The following is a 21,677-nucleotide window of genomic DNA, read 5'->3' on the forward strand; positions in this document are numbered from 1 at the left end:
TTTTTGCATATGGCTCTTTTTATGCTTTAAAAACACTGCCTAGTACTCATGACATTCTATGAGTTTGACAATGTCATTTTATAAGTCAACCTCTTGGGCTTTGTAATTTTTATCTTATAAAATGTTTTAATAAATGTATATATCTTTTAATATTTTTCATGTTTCAAATTACTAAAGATATTAATTTAAAGTTATGGGAAAATTCTCACTATTTAAAATTTTTTCTAGCTACAGCCTATGTACTGTACTAAATGACTTACGTTTTTCATGATAAAAATAATACATGTTTGGGATATCTTTAAAAAAGGAAAAGCATACTGACAAGTAGAAACTAGAGAGCGTTAGTCTTTATTTTTAGCCACTTCTTCTGCCCACTCAGAGAATTTCTTTCACAGTCTTCCAGAAGTTGGTAAAGTGCATTTCAGATACCCTCTTTATACTGTTTGGCATAGCTATCTACATATCAAGGATCTGAATGACTGATTTGACATATTGATCTCAGATTTCATTTTTGTCAACATTCCTTTTACCATGTACACACCATGAAATCTATGTAGCTTTGAAAGAAAGAGGGAAACTAAAATAAAATAATAGACTTAAAAGGCAACTAACCTTTTTCCACCTCATTCAGATTAGCAGCTGGCAGCAACAAAGACAGAAGAGACAAAAGACGTTTTACATTGCAGTACACAGCGGAGCACAGGAAGCCAAAGCACAGCATTAACAACAGAGAAGCCCAGGGTGAGAGAGCAAACTGAAGCAAGGCTTAGATTTCTTACCTACAGCCGGGCCAAACGCACAAACAAGGAGAAAATGAGGCAAAAGGCAGACGCCATCACAGGCAGCAAGAGATCTGTGGCTAAACCAGTGATTTAACAACAGGCGGCTTTACTTTGTAAGATGTGCACATAATGGTTTGTGTGTGGGCATTGGAGATTTGGAAAACAAAGAGATAATGGTACAAAATGGAAAAATCAAAATGTTCTGAATTTTTTTCCGCAAAATACATTCTAAGCCTTTACACACCCAACTTGTATGGAAACTTTCATTTACTGAATGTATGCCATCCCATTAAGCAATACCCCATGGTTAAAATGTGATCAAGTTTGTATCGTCTTTGTATGTGGTCCTGTGAGAAGAGGGTTAATTAAGAAACACAGTCTTGACACGGCAGATCCAGGGCTCTGGCTCTTAGGAAACATGCAAAACCACATTTTTCAATGCAATACCTGAATTCATACCAGAGCTTAAGAAAAGGTGTCAAGTTTTTCAACATCACAGGGGTGCCATATTTACAATGTTCACTTTTATAAGTTTTGGGCTAGTGCAATTTGAGGAATTTTTTAAAACTTTACTTTCAAGAAATGCCTTATTTTTAGAAAGGATATAATAATGATTTTAAAAGAATGACCAACCATCACCAAAAACACAATCTCTCAAGCTACTATTAAAACTCTGGAGTGGATTTTTTAATTATTTGTTAGCAATTTCAGTGTCTTATTAATCCTTAGCATAGTGATTTTAATTTAGAATCATAGTGAATTAAACTTCTCAAAAATTAATCTTGTCTGAAGAATACTAGCAATCAACAGTCATATGTTATACATAGGACAGATGATGGATTGAATTAGGTAGAAAATAACAGTTTGGATGACTTGGGTGGGGAGGGGATAGTAACAGTTACATAACAGAAAAACAATACTGACCCTTAAAATTTATGTTGTCAATCCCTGAAGCAGGAAAGGACAGAGTTTTGTCCTCTAATAAATCAATAACTATTTACTGTGAAGTTCTGGTTACATGGGCTTAAATAAATTTAATAAATTTCCCAACAGTGGTTCATTTTATTTTGAACACGTGTAGCCATGTTTTACAGCCTGCCCATCACATCATGACCTCTCTGTCAGACTGCTTTCAGATCTTTGAATTTTCTCTATTAACATATCATATCCATTCCGATTCTTAACATGGGTGCCAAATGTAAAAACTTTCACCATAGTAATTTACAAGTTTTTCCTATGAAGTCTTATTTGTTCCTACTAAAGAGTTCATTTTCTCACTGAATGCCTCAGAGATACAGAGTAAAAAAAAAATCTCCAAACAGAAAAGCAACTTGTAACTTGAATGATTTTTAAACAATGACAACATTATTATATTCCCTGAGCACAGTAGGGGTTCTGTTCCAAGATCTCATGCTCATTAATCAGATTCCAAACTTAAATCAAAAACAATACAGCCACGATATAAGAAAATGCCTCCCTAACTGCAGACTTGGATGAAGCAGGATATAAAGCTCTGGAGTACAATTTATACCCTCCTATAATTAAAGGCCATTTATGTGCCACCGATTTCAAAATCTGCAGATGGTTGTTTGATATGTTGTAAATGAGCTCATTTCACATATGGACAAAAATGCTACAGCTAATAGATGATTTACAAATATGTCTGGTTTAGGTATCTGCTCTAATGTCAATTCACAAAACTCTTCACTTCCCACAAAACCCAACCCAAAGTTATAGTGATAGTATCTTCATGTTTTGTATGCTATGAACTTTCTGTAGAGTGCAATGTTTATCCTTAGCCTGAATTAAGGCAAACTGATACCTGCAATAGATATGACTGAAAAAACCAGAAGAGTCTCAATTCTTGTTGAGCACCAAACGGCTCTTGACAAATAGTCATGGCAGGCTCCCACATGATAGCTTTTATAGATGCCACGTTTTGGCTCATAAGTGGTTGTGCTAATAAGCTTTGGAGTTTTTTGGATGTGTTTCAAAGAAAGAGATCTGACACAGGGAAATGAAGCTTCATCATACTTTTCAGAGGAAGTTGCACTGAACTGAATCACTTTAGGATGCAGAAAACATGTGCTTAAGAAGATCAGGTATAGGAAGGGAGCTTGGAAAACAAAGGGAGAAAAGGTAAAACAAAGATTCAAAGAAATGGATAAGGAATAAAGTAGAGCAAATCTAAAGCCAAAGGCGGACCCAACGAAACCAACTCAGAAGAGACTGCCACTTTATGTAAATTATCATGGAAAAGGTATTAAGAATCTAAATACAGCAGTGCTGTCAGGTCTAGGTTTTCATTGGTAAGGGGATATAGAAAAATTCCTGGTTTCTGTGCTCAGGAACACATTGGCTAACCAAACTGTGCTGGAAATACTCGGATCCAATTTGTCCTGGTCAGAGTAGGTTAGTTTAAAGAGGTCTCTGACATTAAGTGAATTAAGTTCTTCCTATAATAGTTGGAACAATGACAGGATAGAGAACTATCTCTAAGAAGGTACTAGCTACAGATTTTGGTGCAAGCATTGGGCTGCTTGTGTAAGTCTAAATTAGCCCATCCAGAAAAACTCAGATTCTCGGGGTAGCTCCAAGGGCTCGAGAATCTGTGCACTCAGGCTAATGGCATGTATCTGAGGTGTGACACAAGTAAAACTCGTGTGAATGTCAAAGCTACGTAACACCTAAACTCTTCCTAGCTATGTTAGAATGGGTGCATATTAGACATACTTGCTATCCTTAATTAATGCAAAATAATAAAGAATTCAAATTCTGGCCACTAAGGAGTCCAAGTGCTATATATATATATATAATAGAGTAACTGGTGATACATGTTAACATTTCTACTGGAAACTTAGTATATTACTTCGTATGGCATCAGGTACTTCACTGGTGTGAAAAAAAAAATCATACCATAGAAAAGGCAGCTGCAGAATCTCTCAAACAGACCCGGGATATCAAAACAAAAACTCATTATTCTATTTAGCATCTTCCCATCAAGAAAGTACCTCTTAAAATGCAAAGTTTGAGTATTCCATAAAAGCTTAAATTTCAGTGCTTTTCTAACAAATCCCTGGGAAAATTAATCATACAGCTGTGCTTCCATTTTTCATGTCTAGAGATGTTAACCTCAGTCATCCAAGTAGCTATTTTACCCTCTGATATTCTTAACTATGTATATGGAAATAAATACAATTAATGAAAAATACCCAGCCAAATGAAAATGGTAACTTTGAATAGAGTGACAGAATCTACTTCTCCATTTTTTCTTACAAATAAAATACGTAACATTCTCCTTTTCTCTACCAATTTTAAAACTAAATGGTTTATTAAGAAATAAGAATGTAACTATGAAGTTTCTTATTCATAGCCACAAAAGTCGATCAAAATAGATATTCTGACATAATAAGTAAGTTGTAAACTTGATGTTGACTTTATAGCAAATTGGTTTATCCAGGGCAGAAGTTTAGCAGTTTGGATAGTCTCATGAGATTTACCACCTTTACTCCTGACATTTTGTATCAAGATAGAAAAAAAAGGTGGGGTGGGGGGAGAATGGTCTGATAAAGATTATCCAAAGTGATCAATATCTTCCTAATTGCGATTTATTTTGAAGGACATGAGTTGCTACATGCAAACACTCACTGATGAATAAACAAGTATGGACACGAAGAATCTCAAATGCTTGGTTATTTTTTGCCTATGTAAAGAAATGCTCCCTTTTCACATAGGTATTGGTGGGTTGGTCTGCATAGGAAAAGTGCTTTGCATGAAAATGTCATTCAGTTGTGGGACCAAAAGCTGCAGTATGATAACTTCTTTTGTGCTGGGAAGTATTACTTTATGATGGATGCTTATGTTCCAACTGAGCTCCCCAGGACTTTTATTTGGTTGGCTGAAACCATCTTTAACTCCGTCTGTTATTACATTACACCTAATTTCCAAAACACCTATCAGTTATTGAATAATACAATGGTCTACTAAACACATGCAGCATAGTGTCAGTGGTGCTTTCAAACAGATACACAGATTGATGGCATAGCATTTCCTAGTCTTCCTACCTGTGTACTCAGGTGGGCAAAGGCATGTGTAGTTATTAATTCCATCGACGCATGTAGAGTTATTTTCACAGTCATTATCTTCACAGTCATCAACATTGATTTCACAATTTTCTCCTTCAAATCCATCAGCACAAATACACCTGAATGCCAGGGGAAGAAAAGACAAAAGACACCTTCCTACATTTTCAAACCATATGGTCTAAATATTGAAAAAAACTAAATACACTCATCAATTACAGAGCTTTTAACGACAAGAAACTGATTTTTAAAATGCTTTTAAATGACATGTTGTAAGCATCAATTTAAGGTAATATCCCCCAAATCAGAAACAATTTGAGAAAGAAAATTTATGCTGGCTGCAAGATGGCAAATGGCCCCATGGTCCTATAAGTCAATAAATTCAATACATGTGCAGGTCTAAAAAATTAGCAAAGTTTACTCTACAGCCCTAGATATCTTAATCTCTAGCTGTGTTCTAATAAAATAATTCATGCTTCTTTGCTCATAAATGAGGAGGAATGATTCTGATTTTTTAAAAATTATACTTACTATCCTATGTGTAATGTTCTTGATGTCTCAAAGCAAAAAAGAAATCTGAAAATAAAACTTTGTCTTCCTTGCAATTATAAAATATGAATATTCTCTTTAACTCTCAACAAATACAATTTTTCACTGGCATAATACATTGTACCTTTCATCTTGCTAGGCATCAGAATAATCTTTGAGTAAAGGCTTGATGAAAAAGAGACAACTTCATAACAGAATGCAGAAATGAAGTATATGTATTATAAAAAGTGGTATTTCTAACAAGCTTTAGTAGTAGATTAGCATTCTTACATGAAGTTATTAGTTTTCATTATAAGAACTCTGTTTCATAATTCATGAAGTAGATCTGAAGTAACTGTATGATTAAATAACTCCCGTTAAAAATGTTCACAGCATGTTTGTCTACACATATTGTGGCTTGGAAATGAGTCATTACTTTTCTGTTTCAGTGGGACCCACATCTTATCATTACACACAGTCTGTTAAAGCAACACACAAAACAACAGATGGATATATGCCTTGCAGTAGGGGACTATTTGACTATTAATTAGCATAACAGAGCCACTAATTTGTCTTGACCTAATCTGACTTGATTAGTCCCAATGTACGCATGTGAGTGTTTTAAAATTGCTTGGCTTTGTAGCATCCTGAGCTGAGAATACTGTAATGTCTCAATTTGTTTTTATATCGAAATACCTCTGCAAGGGACTAATACATATTTTCCTTATGAACAGAATTTCTGGTATTCTTTTTAAAATAAAGCCCTTGGATTTAAAAAGGAAAAATGCATCTTTGCTTATTCTTGCTCCAAAACTTCAGACACAGAAGATCACAGACCAATAACCTACCAGAAGCCATCTTTTTCTCCTTCTTTTAAGTGGCAAGTTCCTCCATGTTTACATGGGTTACTGATGCATGCATGAATTGGAACATCACAGTCCTGCCCCTGGACAAGGAATGGTCAAGTTGAGTGTAAATAAAGTAGTTCTCAGCACATAGAGAAAGCACAACAGAATAATAAAGACCCACCGAGGAAAGCTACATTTTCAGATCTTGGTTCCCACGACAGCTTCTACTTACCTTGAAACCATATGGACAGGTGCAGCGATAAAAGTCAACTGGATCATTGTTACAGGTGCCATCATTTTTACATGGATTCGATAAGCAGGGATTACATTTAGCTAGAATATTGACATCTACAGGACCTAAAAATCAATTGAAAAATATGAGAAGTGGATGCTTTCTGTTTTCAGTTCACTTAAAATTATTTCAATGCCTTAATGTAACAGTAAATTTTGTATAAAATTATTATTGGTCACATATCTATATGTGTTTCTCTTCCATGACAAAACCAGAAATCAGCATCATCATAATTATCTTTAAGAACGCAACAGAAGGCCATCTCATTGGGAGTGAATAGTGAAACTCTCTGATGTCAGAGTAGGGCTCTGAGTTGTGAGCTTAGGTAGTTAAGATCTGACATTAGTGATGCCAGTGTCACACGGTCAGTCCCCTCATTAGCTGACTAGCATATGTGGGTGCTTTCCATGGCCAGTGCCTGCAACTTAACTCAGGTGGCTGGTATGGAAAGCCATGGATCCCAAAGAGGACTGCAGGTGTGTGCGTTGGGGGATGGGTGGGCAAGGTTTTGAATAAGTAGAAATTCAGGAGACCTTCAAGATGGCGGAGGAGTAAGATGTGGAGCTCACCTTCCTCCCCACAAATACATCAGAAATACATCTACATGTGGAACAACTCCTACAAAACCTACTGAATGCTGGCAGAAGACCTCAGACTTCCCAAAAGATATATATATTTTCTTCCTTTTTACTTTTTGTGAGTGTGTATGTGTATGCTTCTTTGTGTGATTAAGTCTGTATAGCTTTGTTTTTACCATTTGTCCTAGTGTTCTGTCTGTCCGTTTTATTTTTTAGTATAGTTTATAGTGCTTGTTACCACTGGTGGATTTGTTATTTGGTTTGGTTGCTCTCTTCTTTCTTTTTTTATTACTTTTTTATTTTTAATAATTTTTTCATTTTTTATTTTAATAACTTCTTCCTTCCTTCCTTCCTTCCTTCCTTCCTTCCTTCCTTCCTTCCTTCCTTCCATCCTTTTTTCTCCCTTATCTTCTGAGCCATGTGGCTGACAGGGTCTTGGTGCTCCGGGCGGGTGTCAGCCTTGTGCCTCTGAGGTGGGAGAGCCAAGTTCAGGACACTGGTCCACCAGAGACCTCCCGGCTCCATGTAATATCAAATGGCGAAAGCTCTCCCAGAGATCTCCATCTCAATGGTGAGACCCAGTTCCACTCAATGACCAGCAAGCTACAGTGCTGGACACCCTATGCCAAACAACTAGCAAGACAGGGACACAACCCCACCCATTAGCAGAGAGGCTGCCTAAAATAATAATAAGGTCACAGACACCCCAAAACACAACACCGGATGCAGTCCTGCCCACCAGAAAGACAAGATCCAGCCTCATCCACCAGAACACAGGCACCAGTCCCCTCTACCAGGAAGCCTACACAATCCACTGAACCAACCTTAGCCACTGGGGGGCAGACACCAAAAACAATGGGAACTACGAATCTGCACCCTGCAAAAAGGAGACCCCCAAACCAAGTAAGTTAAGCAAAATAAGAAGATAGAGAAACACACAGCAGATGAAAGAGCAAGGTTAAAACCCAACAGACCAAACAAATGAAGGGGAAATAGGCAGTCTACCTGAAAAAGAATTCAGAGTAATGATAGTAAAGATGATCCAAAATCATGGAAATAGAAGGAAAAAATACAAGAAACATATAACAAGGACCGAGAAGAACTAAAAAGCAAACAAACAATGATGAACAACACAATAAATGAAATTAAAAATTCTCTAGAAGGAATAAATGGCAGAATAACTGAGGCAGAAGAACAGAAAACTGACCTGGAAGATAAAATAGGGGAAATAACTACCACAGAGCAGAATAAAGAAAAAAGAATGAAAAGAATTGAGGACAGTCTCAGAGACATCTGGGACAACATTAAAAACACCAACATTTGAATTATAGGGGTCCCAGAAGAAGAATAGAAAAAGAAAGGGACTGACAAAATATTTGAAGAGGTTATACTTAAAAAATTCCCTAATATGGGAAAGGAAATACTCAGTCAAGTCCAGGAAGTGCAGAGAGTCCCATACAGGATAAATCCAAGGAGAAACACACCAAGACACATATTAATCAAACTATTAAAAATTAAATACAAAGAAAAAATATTAAAAGCAGCAAGGGAAAAGCAACAAATAACATACAAGGGAATCCACACAAGGTTAACAGCTGACCTTTCAGCAGAAACTCTGCAAGCCAGAAGGGTATGGCAGGACATATTTAAAGTGATGAAAGGGAAAAACCTACAACCAAGATTACACTGTACCAGCAAGGCTCTCATTCAGATTCAACAGAGAAATTAAAACCTTTACAGACAAGCAAAAGTTAAGAGAATTCAGCACCACCAAACCAGCTTTACAACAAATGCTAAAGGAACTTCTCTAGACAGGAAACAGAAGAGAAGAAAAAGACCTACAATAACAAACCCAAAACAATTAAGAAAATGGTAATAGGAACATACATATCTATAACTACCTTAAATGTAAATGGATTAAATGCTCCAACCAAAAGACATAGACTGGCTGAATGGATACAAAAACAAGACCCGTATATAGGCTGTCTACAAGAGACCCACTTCAGACCTAGGGACACATATAGACTGAAAGTGAGGGGATAGAAAAAGATATTCCATGGAAATGGAAATCAAAAGAAAGCTGGAGTAGCAATTCTCATATCAGACAAAATAGATTTTAAAATAAAGACTATTACAAGAGACAAAGAAGGACACTACATAATGATCAAGGGATCAATCCAAGAATAAGATATAACAATTGTAAATATATATGCACCCAACATAGGAGCACCTCAATATTTAAGGCAAATGCTAACAGCTATAAAACAGGAAATCAACAGTAACACAGTAATAGTGGGGGACTTTAACACCTCACTTACACCAATGGACAGATCATACAAAATGAAAATAAATAAGGAAACACAAGCTTTAAATGACACAATAGACCAGATAGGTTTAATTGAAATTTATAGGACATTCCATCCAAGAAAAACAGAATACACTTTCTTCTCAAGTGCTCATGGAACATTCTCCATGATAGATCATATCTTGGGTCACAAATCAAGCCCCGGTAAATTTAAGAAAATTGAAATCGTATCAAGTATCTGTTCCAACCACAATGCTATGAGACTAGATATCAATTACAGGAAAAAAATATGTAAAAAATACACACACATGGAGGCTAAACAATACGCTACTAAATAACCAAGAGATCACTGAAGAAATCAAAGAGGAAATCAAAAAATACCTAGAAACAAATGACAATGAAAACAGCATGATGCAAAACCTATGGGATGCAGCAAAAGCAGTTCTACGAGGGAAGTTTATAGCAATACAATCCTACCTCAAGAAACAAGACACATCTCAAATAAACAACCTAACATTACCCCTAAAGCAATTAGAGAAAGAAGAACAAAAAAACCCCAGAGTTAGCAGAAGGAAAGAAATCATAAAGATCAGATCAGAAATAAATGAAAAAGAAATGAAGGAAATGATAGCAAAGATCAATAAAACTAAACGCTGGTTCTTTGAGAAGATAAACAAAATTGATAAACCATTAGCCAGTCTCATCAAGAAGAAAAGGGAGAAAACTCAAATCAATAGAATTACAGATGAAAAAGGAGAAGTAACAACTGACACTGCAGAGATATAAAGGATCATGAGAGATTACTGCAAGCAACTCTATGCCAATAAAATGGACAACCTGGAAGAAATGGACAAATTCTTAGAAAAACACAACCTTCCGAGACTGAACCAGGAAGAAATAGAAAATATAAACAGACCAATCACAAGCACTGAAATTGAGACTGTGATTAACAATCTTTCAACAAACAAAAGCTCAGGACCAGATGGCTTCAAAGGAGAATTCTATCAAACATTTAGAGAAGAGCTAACACCTACCCTTCTGAAACTCTTCCAAAATATAGCAGAAGGAGGAACACTCCAAAACTCATTCTACAAGGCCACCATCACCTTGATACCAAAACCAGACAAAGATGTCACAAAGAAAGAAAACTACAGGGCAATATTACTGATTAACAGTGATGCAAAAATCCTCAACAAAATACTAGCAAACAGAATCCAACAGCACATTAAAAGGATCATACACCATGATCAATTGGGGTTTATCCCAGGAATGCAAGATTCTTCAATATACACAAATCAATCAATGTGATACACCATATTAACAAATTGAAGGAAAAAAAAATATGATCATCTCAATAGATGCAGAAAAAACTTTCGACATATTCAACACCCATTTATGATAAAAACCCTCCAGAAAGTAGGCATAGAGGGAAGTTACCTCAACATAATAAAGGCCATACATGACAAACCCACAGCCAACATAGCTCTCAATGGTGAAAAACTGAAACCATTTCCTCTAAGATCAGGAACAAGACAAGGTTGCCCACTCTCACCACTATTATTCAACATAGTTTTGGAAGTTTTAGCCACAGGAATCAGAGAAGAAAAAGAAATAAAAGGAATCCAAATCAGAAAAGAAGAAGTAAAACTGTCACAGTTTGCAGATGCCATAATACTATACATAGAGAATCCTAAAGATGTTACCAGAAAACTACTAGAGCTAATGAATGAATTTGGTAAAGTAGCAGGATACAACATTAATGCACAGAAATATCTTGCTTTCCTATACACTAATGATGAAAAATCTGAAAGAGAAATTAAGGAAACACTCCCATTTACCATTGCCACAAGAAGAATAAGATACCTAGGAATAAACCTACCTAAGGAGACAAAAGACCTGTATGCAGAAAACTATAAGACACTGATGAAAGAAGTTAAAGATGATACAAACAGATGGAGAGATACACCATGCTCTTGGATTGGAAGAATCAACATTGTGAAGATGACTATACTATCCAAAGCAATTTACAGATTCAATGCAATCCCTATCAAACTACCAATGGCATTTTTTACAGAACTAGAACAAAAAATTTCACAATTTGCATGGAAACACAAAAGACCCGAATAGCCAAAGCAATCTTGAGAAAGAAAAATGGAGCTAGAGGAATCAGGCTCCCTGACTTCAGGCTATACTACAAAGCTACAGTAATCAAGACAGTATGGTACTGACAGAAAAACAGAAATATAGATCAATGGAACAGGATAGAAAGTCCAGAGATAAACCCACACACATATGGTCACCTTATCTTTGATAAAGGAGGCAAGAATATACAATGGAGAAAAGACAGCCTCTTCAGTAAGTGGTGCTGGGAAAACAGGACAGCTACATGTAAAAGAATGAAATTAGAACACTCCTAACACCATACACAAAAATAAACTCAAAATGGATGAAATACCTAAATGTAAGGCCAGACACTGTTAAACTCTTAGAGGAAAACATAGGCAGAACACTCTACAACGTAAATCACAGCAAGATCCTTTTTGACCCATCTCCTAGAGAAATGGAAATAAAAACAAAAATAAACAAATGGGACCTAATGAAACTTAAAAGCTTTTGCACAGCAAAGGAAAACATAAACAAGACAAAAAGACAACCCTCAGAATGGGAGAAAATATTTGCAAATGAAGCAAGTGACAAAGGATTAATCTCCAAAATTTACAAGCAGCTCAATATCAAAAAAAAACAAACAACCCAATCCAAAAATGGGCAGAAGACCTAAATAGACATTTCTCCAAAGAAGATATACACATTACCAACGAACACATGAAAGGATGCTCAACATCACTAATCATCAGAGAAATGCAAATCAAAACTACAATGAGGTATCACCTCATACCAGTCAGAATGAGCATCATCAAAAAATCTACAAACAATAAATGCTGGAGAGGGTGTGGAGAAAAGGGAACCCTCTTGCACTGTTGGTGGGAATGTAAATTGATACAGCCACTATGGAGAACAGTATGGAGGTTCCTTAAAAAACTAAAAATAGAACTACCATATGACCCAGCAATCTCACTACTGGGCTTATATCCTGAGAAAACCATAATTCAAAAAGAGTCATGTACCAAAATGTTCATTGCAGCCCTATTTACAATAGCCAGGTCATGGAAGCAACCTAAGTGTCCATCGACAGATGAATGGATAAAGAAGATGTGGCACATATATACAATGGAATATTACTCAGCCATAAAATGAAACAAAACTGAGTTATTTGTAGTGAGGTGGACGGACATAGAGACTGTCATACAGAGTGAAGTAAGTCAGAAAGATAAAAACAAATACCATATGCTAACACATAGATATGGAATCTTAAAAACAAAAAAAAGGGGGTTCTGAAGAACCATGGGGCAGGACAAGAATAAAGATGCAGATGTAGAGAATGGACTTGAGGACATGGGAAGGGGAAGGGTAAGCTGAGATGAAGTGAGAGAGAGGCATGGACATATATACACTACCAAATGTAAAATAGATAGCTAGTGGGAAGCAGCCACATAGCACAGGGAGATCAGCTCGGTGCTTTGTGACCACCTAGCGGGGTGGGAGAGGGAGGGTGGGAGGCAGACGCAAGGGGGAGGAGATGTGGGGATATATGTATATATAACTGATTCACTTTGTTATAAAGCAGAAACTAACTCACCATTGTAAAGCAATTATACTCCAATGAAGATGTTAAAAAAAATAAAACAAATAAATGAAAAAAAGAAAAAAAAAAGAAAATTTTCAGTGCAAATAAAAATGCAGTAGTATGCACCTGCCCTGATAATATTAGTCCAGTACTGTTATTTTCATACAGGAGATACAAAACACTGCCACTTTTATGCTTAGGACAAGAAACCAAAAATGAAACCTTCATTATATCCTCCCTCATGTCCCTTCAGTTCAGTTTGCTAGCACATTAGCACAGGCACAAGATGAGTGAGATTTCTGTGTCTTCCTCGCCGAGAAGAAAATACTGCTGAAGCGGTCTCTACTTGCAATCTCACCTTTTGGGATACACATTAAAAAATGTCATAATCCATGAAAGGTCTAGATTAAATGCAGATTCAGTTGAAGATACATTCCTTTGGCCACACATATTTCTTCCATAAGTGGCTAAAAATGTAGATAGTGTACCATCCTCAGTAAAATTATGTTCCATTGATGCTACTTTTTGCACTGTTTGTGAGAGCTCACTAGACTGCCTTTTGGCAACTGTCTGATGAGCACACTCTGTCAGAGTGATACTTTTATATGTAAAATACAAATATTTTATAACATAAACATTAATTATATTTTTGCTTTCACCATCAATCTCTCTGTAGTTCTTTATCCTCACTGGAATTAGCAGTGATAATTCTAAGTGTATGTCTCACCACACATAATTTCCAGCAAGGTTATCTGAGGCAGCTGTATAGCATCCCTCCCCTGTCCCTACTCTTCTACCACTGCTCTAAGCTTCAAGGTACCTCCACCCAAAAAGCTGTATGACTTCTGCTAATATAAACTTCCTTTAATCAAATTTTTCTACAGATTAGAGACCAACAGTAAGCTGTTGGTCTACTTACAGAAACTCATATAGGAAAGAAAATGTGAAGTAACATGGTGGCCATTAAAACTCTTCATACCTAAATATTCCCTTACCCTAGGAGATACATATTCATATAATGGCTTTGGAGTACAATCCAAAAAAGGACAGCGTTCTATACTGTTCAGTTTTTCTATGAACAAAAACCCTGAAGTATGTTTACATAGAGATTCCTGTTTCTTTTTCAACTATTTGGAAATAAATGACAGTTCTGGGGATGACTATTAATGGGAAGGGTTGGTGTTTGCTCCCAGTGACACCTCAATCACTAGGGGAGGCCTTGCCTGTATCTCCTCTGCTTTTTCTTGGTACCAGAAAAACGAATGAAGTTGTTGTATCAAATTACAGTTGGGAAATTGCTGGGATTAATACTGAAGTGAGCCATGTAGAAATGTAATTTCTCACCCTCCTCCAATGTATTTATCAAATAAATTTAGCTATTCAGTACACTGGGGAAGTAAATGCAGCAGTTAATTAGAGCAGTATGTTAAATTAATGTCATCCCCCACAATAAATGGCTTTGTGTTTGCTAAAATGATCACAATTAGAATCAGCACTAGGAAAGGAAATATCTAAATGGTAATGGATTCCTGAGCAAGGCTAGAAGAAAGAAGACTCTTAGAACAAAGGCATAGGGTGAAGCAGCTAAGAATGTACGCCAGCAAAACAGCACGTCAGCAAATGCAAGGACTGTAAACATTCATCTGGCTACTTCCCAAGACCTTGAGGAAAACTGCCTTTTAGTCTATTTCTGTGCTTTCAACCTCAAAAGGCTGTAGTTTGAATGGAGGGGTTCAGGGCTGGCAGTTTCTAAGTTTATTCTGTGGAATGTGACATTTTTCAAAAATTATGTTTGATTATTTAGATAAGAAGCTAGAGATTGTTTTAGAAAAAAAAACTGGGTATGTTTTGAAGAATTATTTTAATAGACTATGCAGATAATGAAATTGCCAGGCTGAAGTAGCCTCTGTCCAGTTTTTAGCACAGTCGAGATTTATTGAATAAATATCCACTGAACCATATTTGATTAATAAGCACTATCTAATTTCTCCACTTTTTTTCCAGGACCAAGTTTCATTTTTAATATAGCACGTCTGCTCAAGTATTTTCAGTATCTGCAATTTCTTATGGGTTTATGAAGGGAGATTGTTGCTCTCCCGTACATATTCAGTTTAGCTACAAGAATCAAAATAACAAGCTTTCTCATGTGCACAGGCTTCTTCTGATAATTTCCTAAACCCACAAACTGTTCTGGTGGCATCAGGTTGAGGAATATATAAAATATTGAATTCTAATTTCTTCAGCTTGGTAAAGTTGACTCCTATAGCTACCATTCTATTTGCTTCTCCTTTTTTCAAATCCCTCTTTTAAAATCAATTCTTCAAAGATAATTTCTTATTTCTAGCACTTGAGTTTGAGTGAAAGGTAATTCAAAAGATGTTTATGAATTATAGAAATTCCAAATAGCAGCATCCTCTGATATGTCCTAATGTCTTAAAATGGTATGATTCCTTTTCCTGTTTTATTTAGATTATAATTCCACCTAACTAAATGTTCTTCGTATAATGTGATTTTTACATCCACTTGGTTTATCTAAATTCATTTATTTTTATATTCTAACCCCTTGGAACTATATCTTTTGTATCTGGTTCTCTTCTCTCATTCATCTTCCCACCCATATTTTGCTTCTCTTCTAAGTCTACCTTCTATCTTGTCTTTGCCTTCAATTTGTGCTTCATTTACCATCCGGGACAACTTCTCTGAGACCCTTTCTTGCAAAGTTCTTATTCAGGGGTAATCACATCTTTAATCTGTTTCTATAACAAGGAGATAATATCAGAGCCAAAGGGATATGCTAAAGTCAAAACAAAATGGTAGAAGGGTTAGCATAGTTCTCTAAGAGCAAACCAACACATAGAATCTTGCACACTTGACTGGTCCCAGATGAAAAGAAGACGTCCAGGAACAAGAAATAGACAAGCTCTTATCCTAATGCATAGTAATCTTAGGAAGAGAATCAGAAGTCAACCAGGCCAAGTTAGTGATTTGGTGTGTTACTTAACTGTATGGAATTAGGAGAGTAATGGCAGTCATCTCAATGGGTTGCTTTAAGCTTTAAATGAGATGCTAATGAATTCTGAGCACAGAACATAGTGAGAACAAGCACAGAAGCCACAGAAAGTTCTGACACTCTTTAAAGCCTAGACATCCAAAGAAGGCAGGGGCTGGGAGGGACATAAGTGGTTTACTTAAAAGGAGAAAAGAGAGTAAGTCTTCCTCTGTATGTTTGTTCAAATTTTAGCACAAAGGCAAATTAGAGCTTGCTGTTTATTCATTCATTGCAAGTTCACTGAGTACCTTCGGTCTATGCCAGGAGCTTTGGAAATTTGGAAAAACTGTAGGGGCCATTATTAACTAAAACAAGGGAGAGTGGAAATGGGCACCCAGAGATAATTTCCCATTGGGTAACGACACCTAGAGTGAATGGTTTTATGTTTTCAAGGACCGCAACTGTGATTTGTAAATCTGGCGTGGACAACCACGAGAAATAACAGCACACAATTAAGAAGGAGAGGTTCTTTTTGTTCTTGCATTGACGCTTGGCAAGGAACTACAACTTGATTGCTGATACAACTTCACCAATCTTCAAACTTTCTTTCTTCCAAAAGCCAGTTCCAAGAAGTGTTAAATTATTGCCAACACATTAGCCCTCCGAAGATGTGTGCCATAGAGGAGAAAGATGCCGCAGAGGAGAAAACAAATTTAGCTTCCTGAATACAAATGTTTACTAATGTCACTGAAATGAAGGCCAGTCTAGGATATCTAGATTGATTTAAGATGAGGTCCGGACTTAAGAGAGTTCTCTAGCATCAGCTATATGGAGTGGAGTTGTGTTTAGCTTAATAATTCAAAGGGAAAACGAGCAGAAAGTTTGGTTAACAATTTGTCTTTGTCAGTTACTTTAACTTTGATGGAAGAACTGCTGGACCGCAAATCCATTAAAGCTTGTAGGCAGACTTGCTTACTTGACTCAAATCACTAGCTATGCACCTGACACTAATAATGCCACCCACTGAGAATTGTATCTCACTTTGACTTATGACTAAAAGCTCCAAACACAAATTTCTAACTATATCCCAGAGTCTGCCTTCATTCTGGTGTCCCTTGGACACATGAGTCAAATAGTAGAACCTTCTAGTACTGCCCTTGTATAAAGTCAGACGTAGATCAAAGATGACTCAGAAAAAACATAGGGGGATATTTGATATTGGGCATAACTAACTAGTAGTTCAGTAATAGAGACATCTATGGATCAACTACAGGACACACTTGTAAGAGAATGTGGAAAATGGGAAGGCATATTTTGGAATATGTGTTTTAAGTTTCTGCAAGCCAGCAAGGGGGAGGAATTCACTAGGTGAATGGAAATATGAATCTGAAGTTCATAAGAAAAGTCATGGCTAGATACTTGAAGCCACAGGACCGAAATCAATTAAATTAACAGGGCTAAGGAGAGAACCCCACATATGTCAATATTAAAGAGTGGGTAAGAAAGAGATGTCAGCAAAGGAATGACGAGGCAATGGGAATGTACAAGAGGGAGCAGTGGCCACCACTGTCTAAGATGAAAAGAGGGCAAATAAAGAAGCTAAAAAGAAGCTATTGAAATGGGCAAGAGGGAAGTCACTGGTATCCCTATAGTTTCAATGGAGGGGTAGAGATGGTCCCTAGATGATAGGGGGTTAAAATCCTACAAATTTGCATTTTATAAATGGTTAAACAAAAACACAAAGATGGGTCTTACATCTCTGGGATTCCCTGGCTTGGCCATTTGCTACACATACATATGATCTTAAGCAAGTAAATAAACTTCTTGAAGCACACTTAAAAGAAAAAGAGAAATAATTACTTTATGGAATTATTGTATCAGAGATGATATAGATGTATGATATTTAAGAACGGAATACAAATCATTGATTCTAATCACCTATTAAAATAAATGTCTGTTAAAAATTTCCCAGTGTTTTAAGTTTTTTAAAAAGTATAATGAAAAACAGCCCTTGTTTGTTTTTTAAAGATGGTGCTTTTGGCAAATAACTATGTAGAAACCTGAATATTTTCTTTAGTCAGCGAGCAAATCATAACCCCCCAAAGCTAAGGTTATTTCAAATTTATAACTATGTGCTAGTGATACTAAATCTGAAAATGTAAAAAGGATTTGACCAAGTTTTAAATACTATTTCAAAACAGATGTAACTAGTAAATTTTTCATTACTTTAGGTTAAATTATTTAATCACCTTCATACTTTAATTAAATGATTAAGGACAATATTAACTAATAATTTTGAGGAAAAAAAACAAAAGACCTTGAACTTGTCAAGAACACCCCCCAAAAGGAAATGTTGATCTCACTGGGAAAAAAAAAAACTGACAATATTACAATGTTATTACTGAGAGATGTGGAATTTTTCCCAGAAATTCCAAAATCTAGAGGATTCTTCACCTATAAAAATAGCAGAAGAGATCAACCATGTGGTGGTGGAATGTTGATCATTCTGGGATATGAAAAGGTCCCAGGTTTCCCGACCCCTTAGCTGATCTTTATAGATAACTAATGAGGTATGTTCCGTACCATACGCCTGCCTCTTCATTGGGTTCCTGGCTACCAGACACCTGACCACTGGGGCTGCTTTTCCCGACTCGTGCTCCATTCTCAGTTCCACTTGACTCACTATAAGAGTCTCCTGATGCCCTGATGGACCTGGTGGTATTGGTTACAATTCCACAATTGTTTGGTTTGGATATACATTATTAATATTGTATATATATTTCTATCACCAAACTTCCATATCGTTTTGCAATTATCCATTTAAATGTATCTATCAGTAGAATGTAAGCTCCATAAAGGCAGGGGTTCTTCTGTCCTATTTATTATTGTATTCTTAATACCTTGGAGCTGTGCCTGGTGCATAACAGGAACTCACATAATATTTGTTGAATGAAAGAGGCAATATACCACTTGTTTCCTTTAGACTGTTCACTCCTTAGCACACTTAAGTGTTTAATAAATGTCTGTAAAATTAAAAGTGAACAATTTAGTAGCCTGCATAGCTAAAGCTTCCTGAACCAAGAGCAATAAAGGAAATATTAGAAATTAACTATATTCTACATTCCATGCTGACATTTTCAATGAAAACCTGGAGAGGGCAAAACCCTTCATTTTCTGCTTGAGCATTCTAATATCATCTGATATTTAAAAGATGAAGACAGGACATCTGGGTTATAACAACAAGTCATGACCATCTGCTTCCCATTCAAGAATGCCCTAATCTGGGTATTAATTAAATATGCTCTGATAATCTATTTCATTCAGTTCATTTATTTCTGTTGTGCACTGAAACTATGAGGTTATACTACAAAGAAAATACTCTGAAAAATGTAAGATAAAAATTGTATTGAAAGAATTAATTATTCAAAATAATATTATTGTCTTTTCTAGCAGAGAAAATATTTAAGTTATATTTAAATATAGCTACATAAACATGTTTTCAAATAAAGAATATTCATCTTCCTGCTGTAATTTGAAATTACATATTTACAAACTTTAATATTAGGAGTATGTACTTGTATGATTTTCATAAATAAATAAAACACATTAAAACTGGCACAAAAGTTAAATTAAAATATAAAAAACTCAAATTATAAAATATTTAAAGAAGTGTAATTTTACTGCTTTCAAGCTCATAAAGCATGTAAACTCAAAACCACAGTACTCAGTAGATTTCGCAGAGTTAATTATTTTAATGAATGGATTAGAATACTTTGCCTTTACCAATCCATTTATTATAAGTAAATATTTCTAGCAAAGAATATGAGAGTGGTTCACAATATTCTGACAAATATCGAGAAATGCTGGCAAAGAACATTATGAGTTTCAATGTTTGCTATCTCTCTAAAATTATGCTGTTATAGAAGAACTGAGTAAATCTTAAAGTTTGCTAAGTGCAATTACACTAAATTTGTTGAGTTCTGAATGTCTACACTTCTTGCCAACTGGACTACACCTATGCTGTCTGCTATGTAGTTTAGGATGTACCTTGAAACATGTGTGATTTGTTAATTTGATGAGTCAGTGAATATTAAATAAACTGTCACAGTTCCAGCATTTTCCTACATCACAGCTGGGCTCCTGCAGTTCCACCCACTTGTAGCTCAGGTCCTCACACTTGCCTGCTTATCCAAACAACTGGCTTAGACACTCTTGTAAGAAACCTTTCACAGCCACTCTCTGACAGGATTTCTTCATCTGAGCCCTGTAGCACCAGCACTATGCAATATGGTAGCCACCAGCTACATATGACTATTGAAGTTTAAATTTAAATACAATTTAAAAAATCATTTCCGCAGTTGCCTTAGCTACATTTCAACAACCACACGTGGCTAGTGGCTACCATATTGGATAGCACAGGTATGGAACATTTCTATCACTGCAGAACAGTCTATCAGGCTACACTGATCCAGACCAAAGCATATTTCCATTCATGCTATACTAAGAACAAAAGATACTATTAATGAAGAAAAGGTCAAATCAATTAGACAAATCTTGAGTTAAACAGACATTTATGCATGTATGTATGTATGTTTGTATTCACTGGTCTTCTGGGAACATTTAACAAATTAATGTGGGCACTTCCCTGGTAGCACAGTGGTTAAGAATCCACCTGCCAACGCAGGGGACACAGGTTCAAGCCCTGGTCCGGGGAGATCCCACATGCTGCAGAGCGACTAAGCCCGTGTGCCACAACTACTGAGCCTGCGCTCTAGAGCCCGCGAGCCACAACTACTGAGCCCACGTGCCACAACTACTGAAGCCTGCGCACCTAGAGCCCGTGCTCCACAACAAGAGAAGCCACTGCAGTGAGAAGCCCACGCACTGCACCTAAGAGTAGCCCCCGCTCGCCGCAAATAGAGAAAAGCCCTCGCGCAGCAATGAAGACCCAACACAGCCCAAAATAAACTAATTAATTAATTAATTTTAAAAAAATTAAAAAAAAAAAAAAGAAATATCTTCACGGAACTCTAAGCTTTAAGAATTGAAGATAAACACCAGCATTTTTCAAAGTGGAGTGTGAGTATCCCTGGGTACAGAGAGTGTAACAGAATCAGTCTGCAGTTGCTCAACTTGTCTATATACTATTTCTAGAATCAATCTGCCCAATAACATGCCTACAAGTAAGCTTTTATGCCAGTTTCTCCTCCCCTATCTCCCCTTTGACAATCATCTCCGCCTTACAAAATAATGATATACTTCTCAGCCCACCAGAAATTTACCATGGGGCACTGCCCCAAGGAAGCATCTCAGGTTACAAAAGAATAATTTAAAACACTGGTTATTTGCAAAGCCTCTTGCAATCAATGCACATAATCCCAGAGAGGCATTTCCAATAAAATTTTAATTTCAATTTTGAATATATGAGCATATTGATAAATAATTATGCTGTCGCAATCAGTGTTGCATTAAGCATTATTGACAACAATTAATTCTAATAAAAATTTAAAAACTCATAGATCTTTAGTGGTAGGAAATTTTAAATATTCAAATTATATACATATTTTTGGTAGTGAAGAATGATACAG

General features: G+C 36.2%; 1 protein-coding gene across 4 annotated transcripts in view; it reads right to left on the reverse strand.

Moving 5' to 3' along the window:
* SLIT2 (slit guidance ligand 2) overlaps nucleotides 1-21,677 on the reverse strand; it is a 379,752-nt gene that overhangs the window by 37,292 nt on the left and 320,783 nt on the right. For all 4 annotated transcript variants that reach the window (XM_036853383.1, XM_036853386.1, XM_036853384.1 and 1 more), the window contains 3 exons: nucleotides 6,473-6,597; nucleotides 6,241-6,338; nucleotides 4,847-4,986 (listed from right to left, as the gene is read on the reverse strand). In XM_036853383.1, coding sequence (XP_036709278.1) covers nucleotides 4,847-4,986; nucleotides 6,241-6,338; nucleotides 6,473-6,597 — 363 coding nt within the window. The remainder of the gene's footprint in view (nucleotides 1-4,846; nucleotides 4,987-6,240; nucleotides 6,339-6,472; nucleotides 6,598-21,677) is intronic.

This window comes from Balaenoptera musculus, chromosome 5 (assembly GCF_009873245.2).
Source record: "Balaenoptera musculus isolate JJ_BM4_2016_0621 chromosome 5, mBalMus1.pri.v3, whole genome shotgun sequence".
NCBI classification, from domain to species: Eukaryota; Metazoa; Chordata; class Mammalia; order Artiodactyla; family Balaenopteridae; genus Balaenoptera; species Balaenoptera musculus.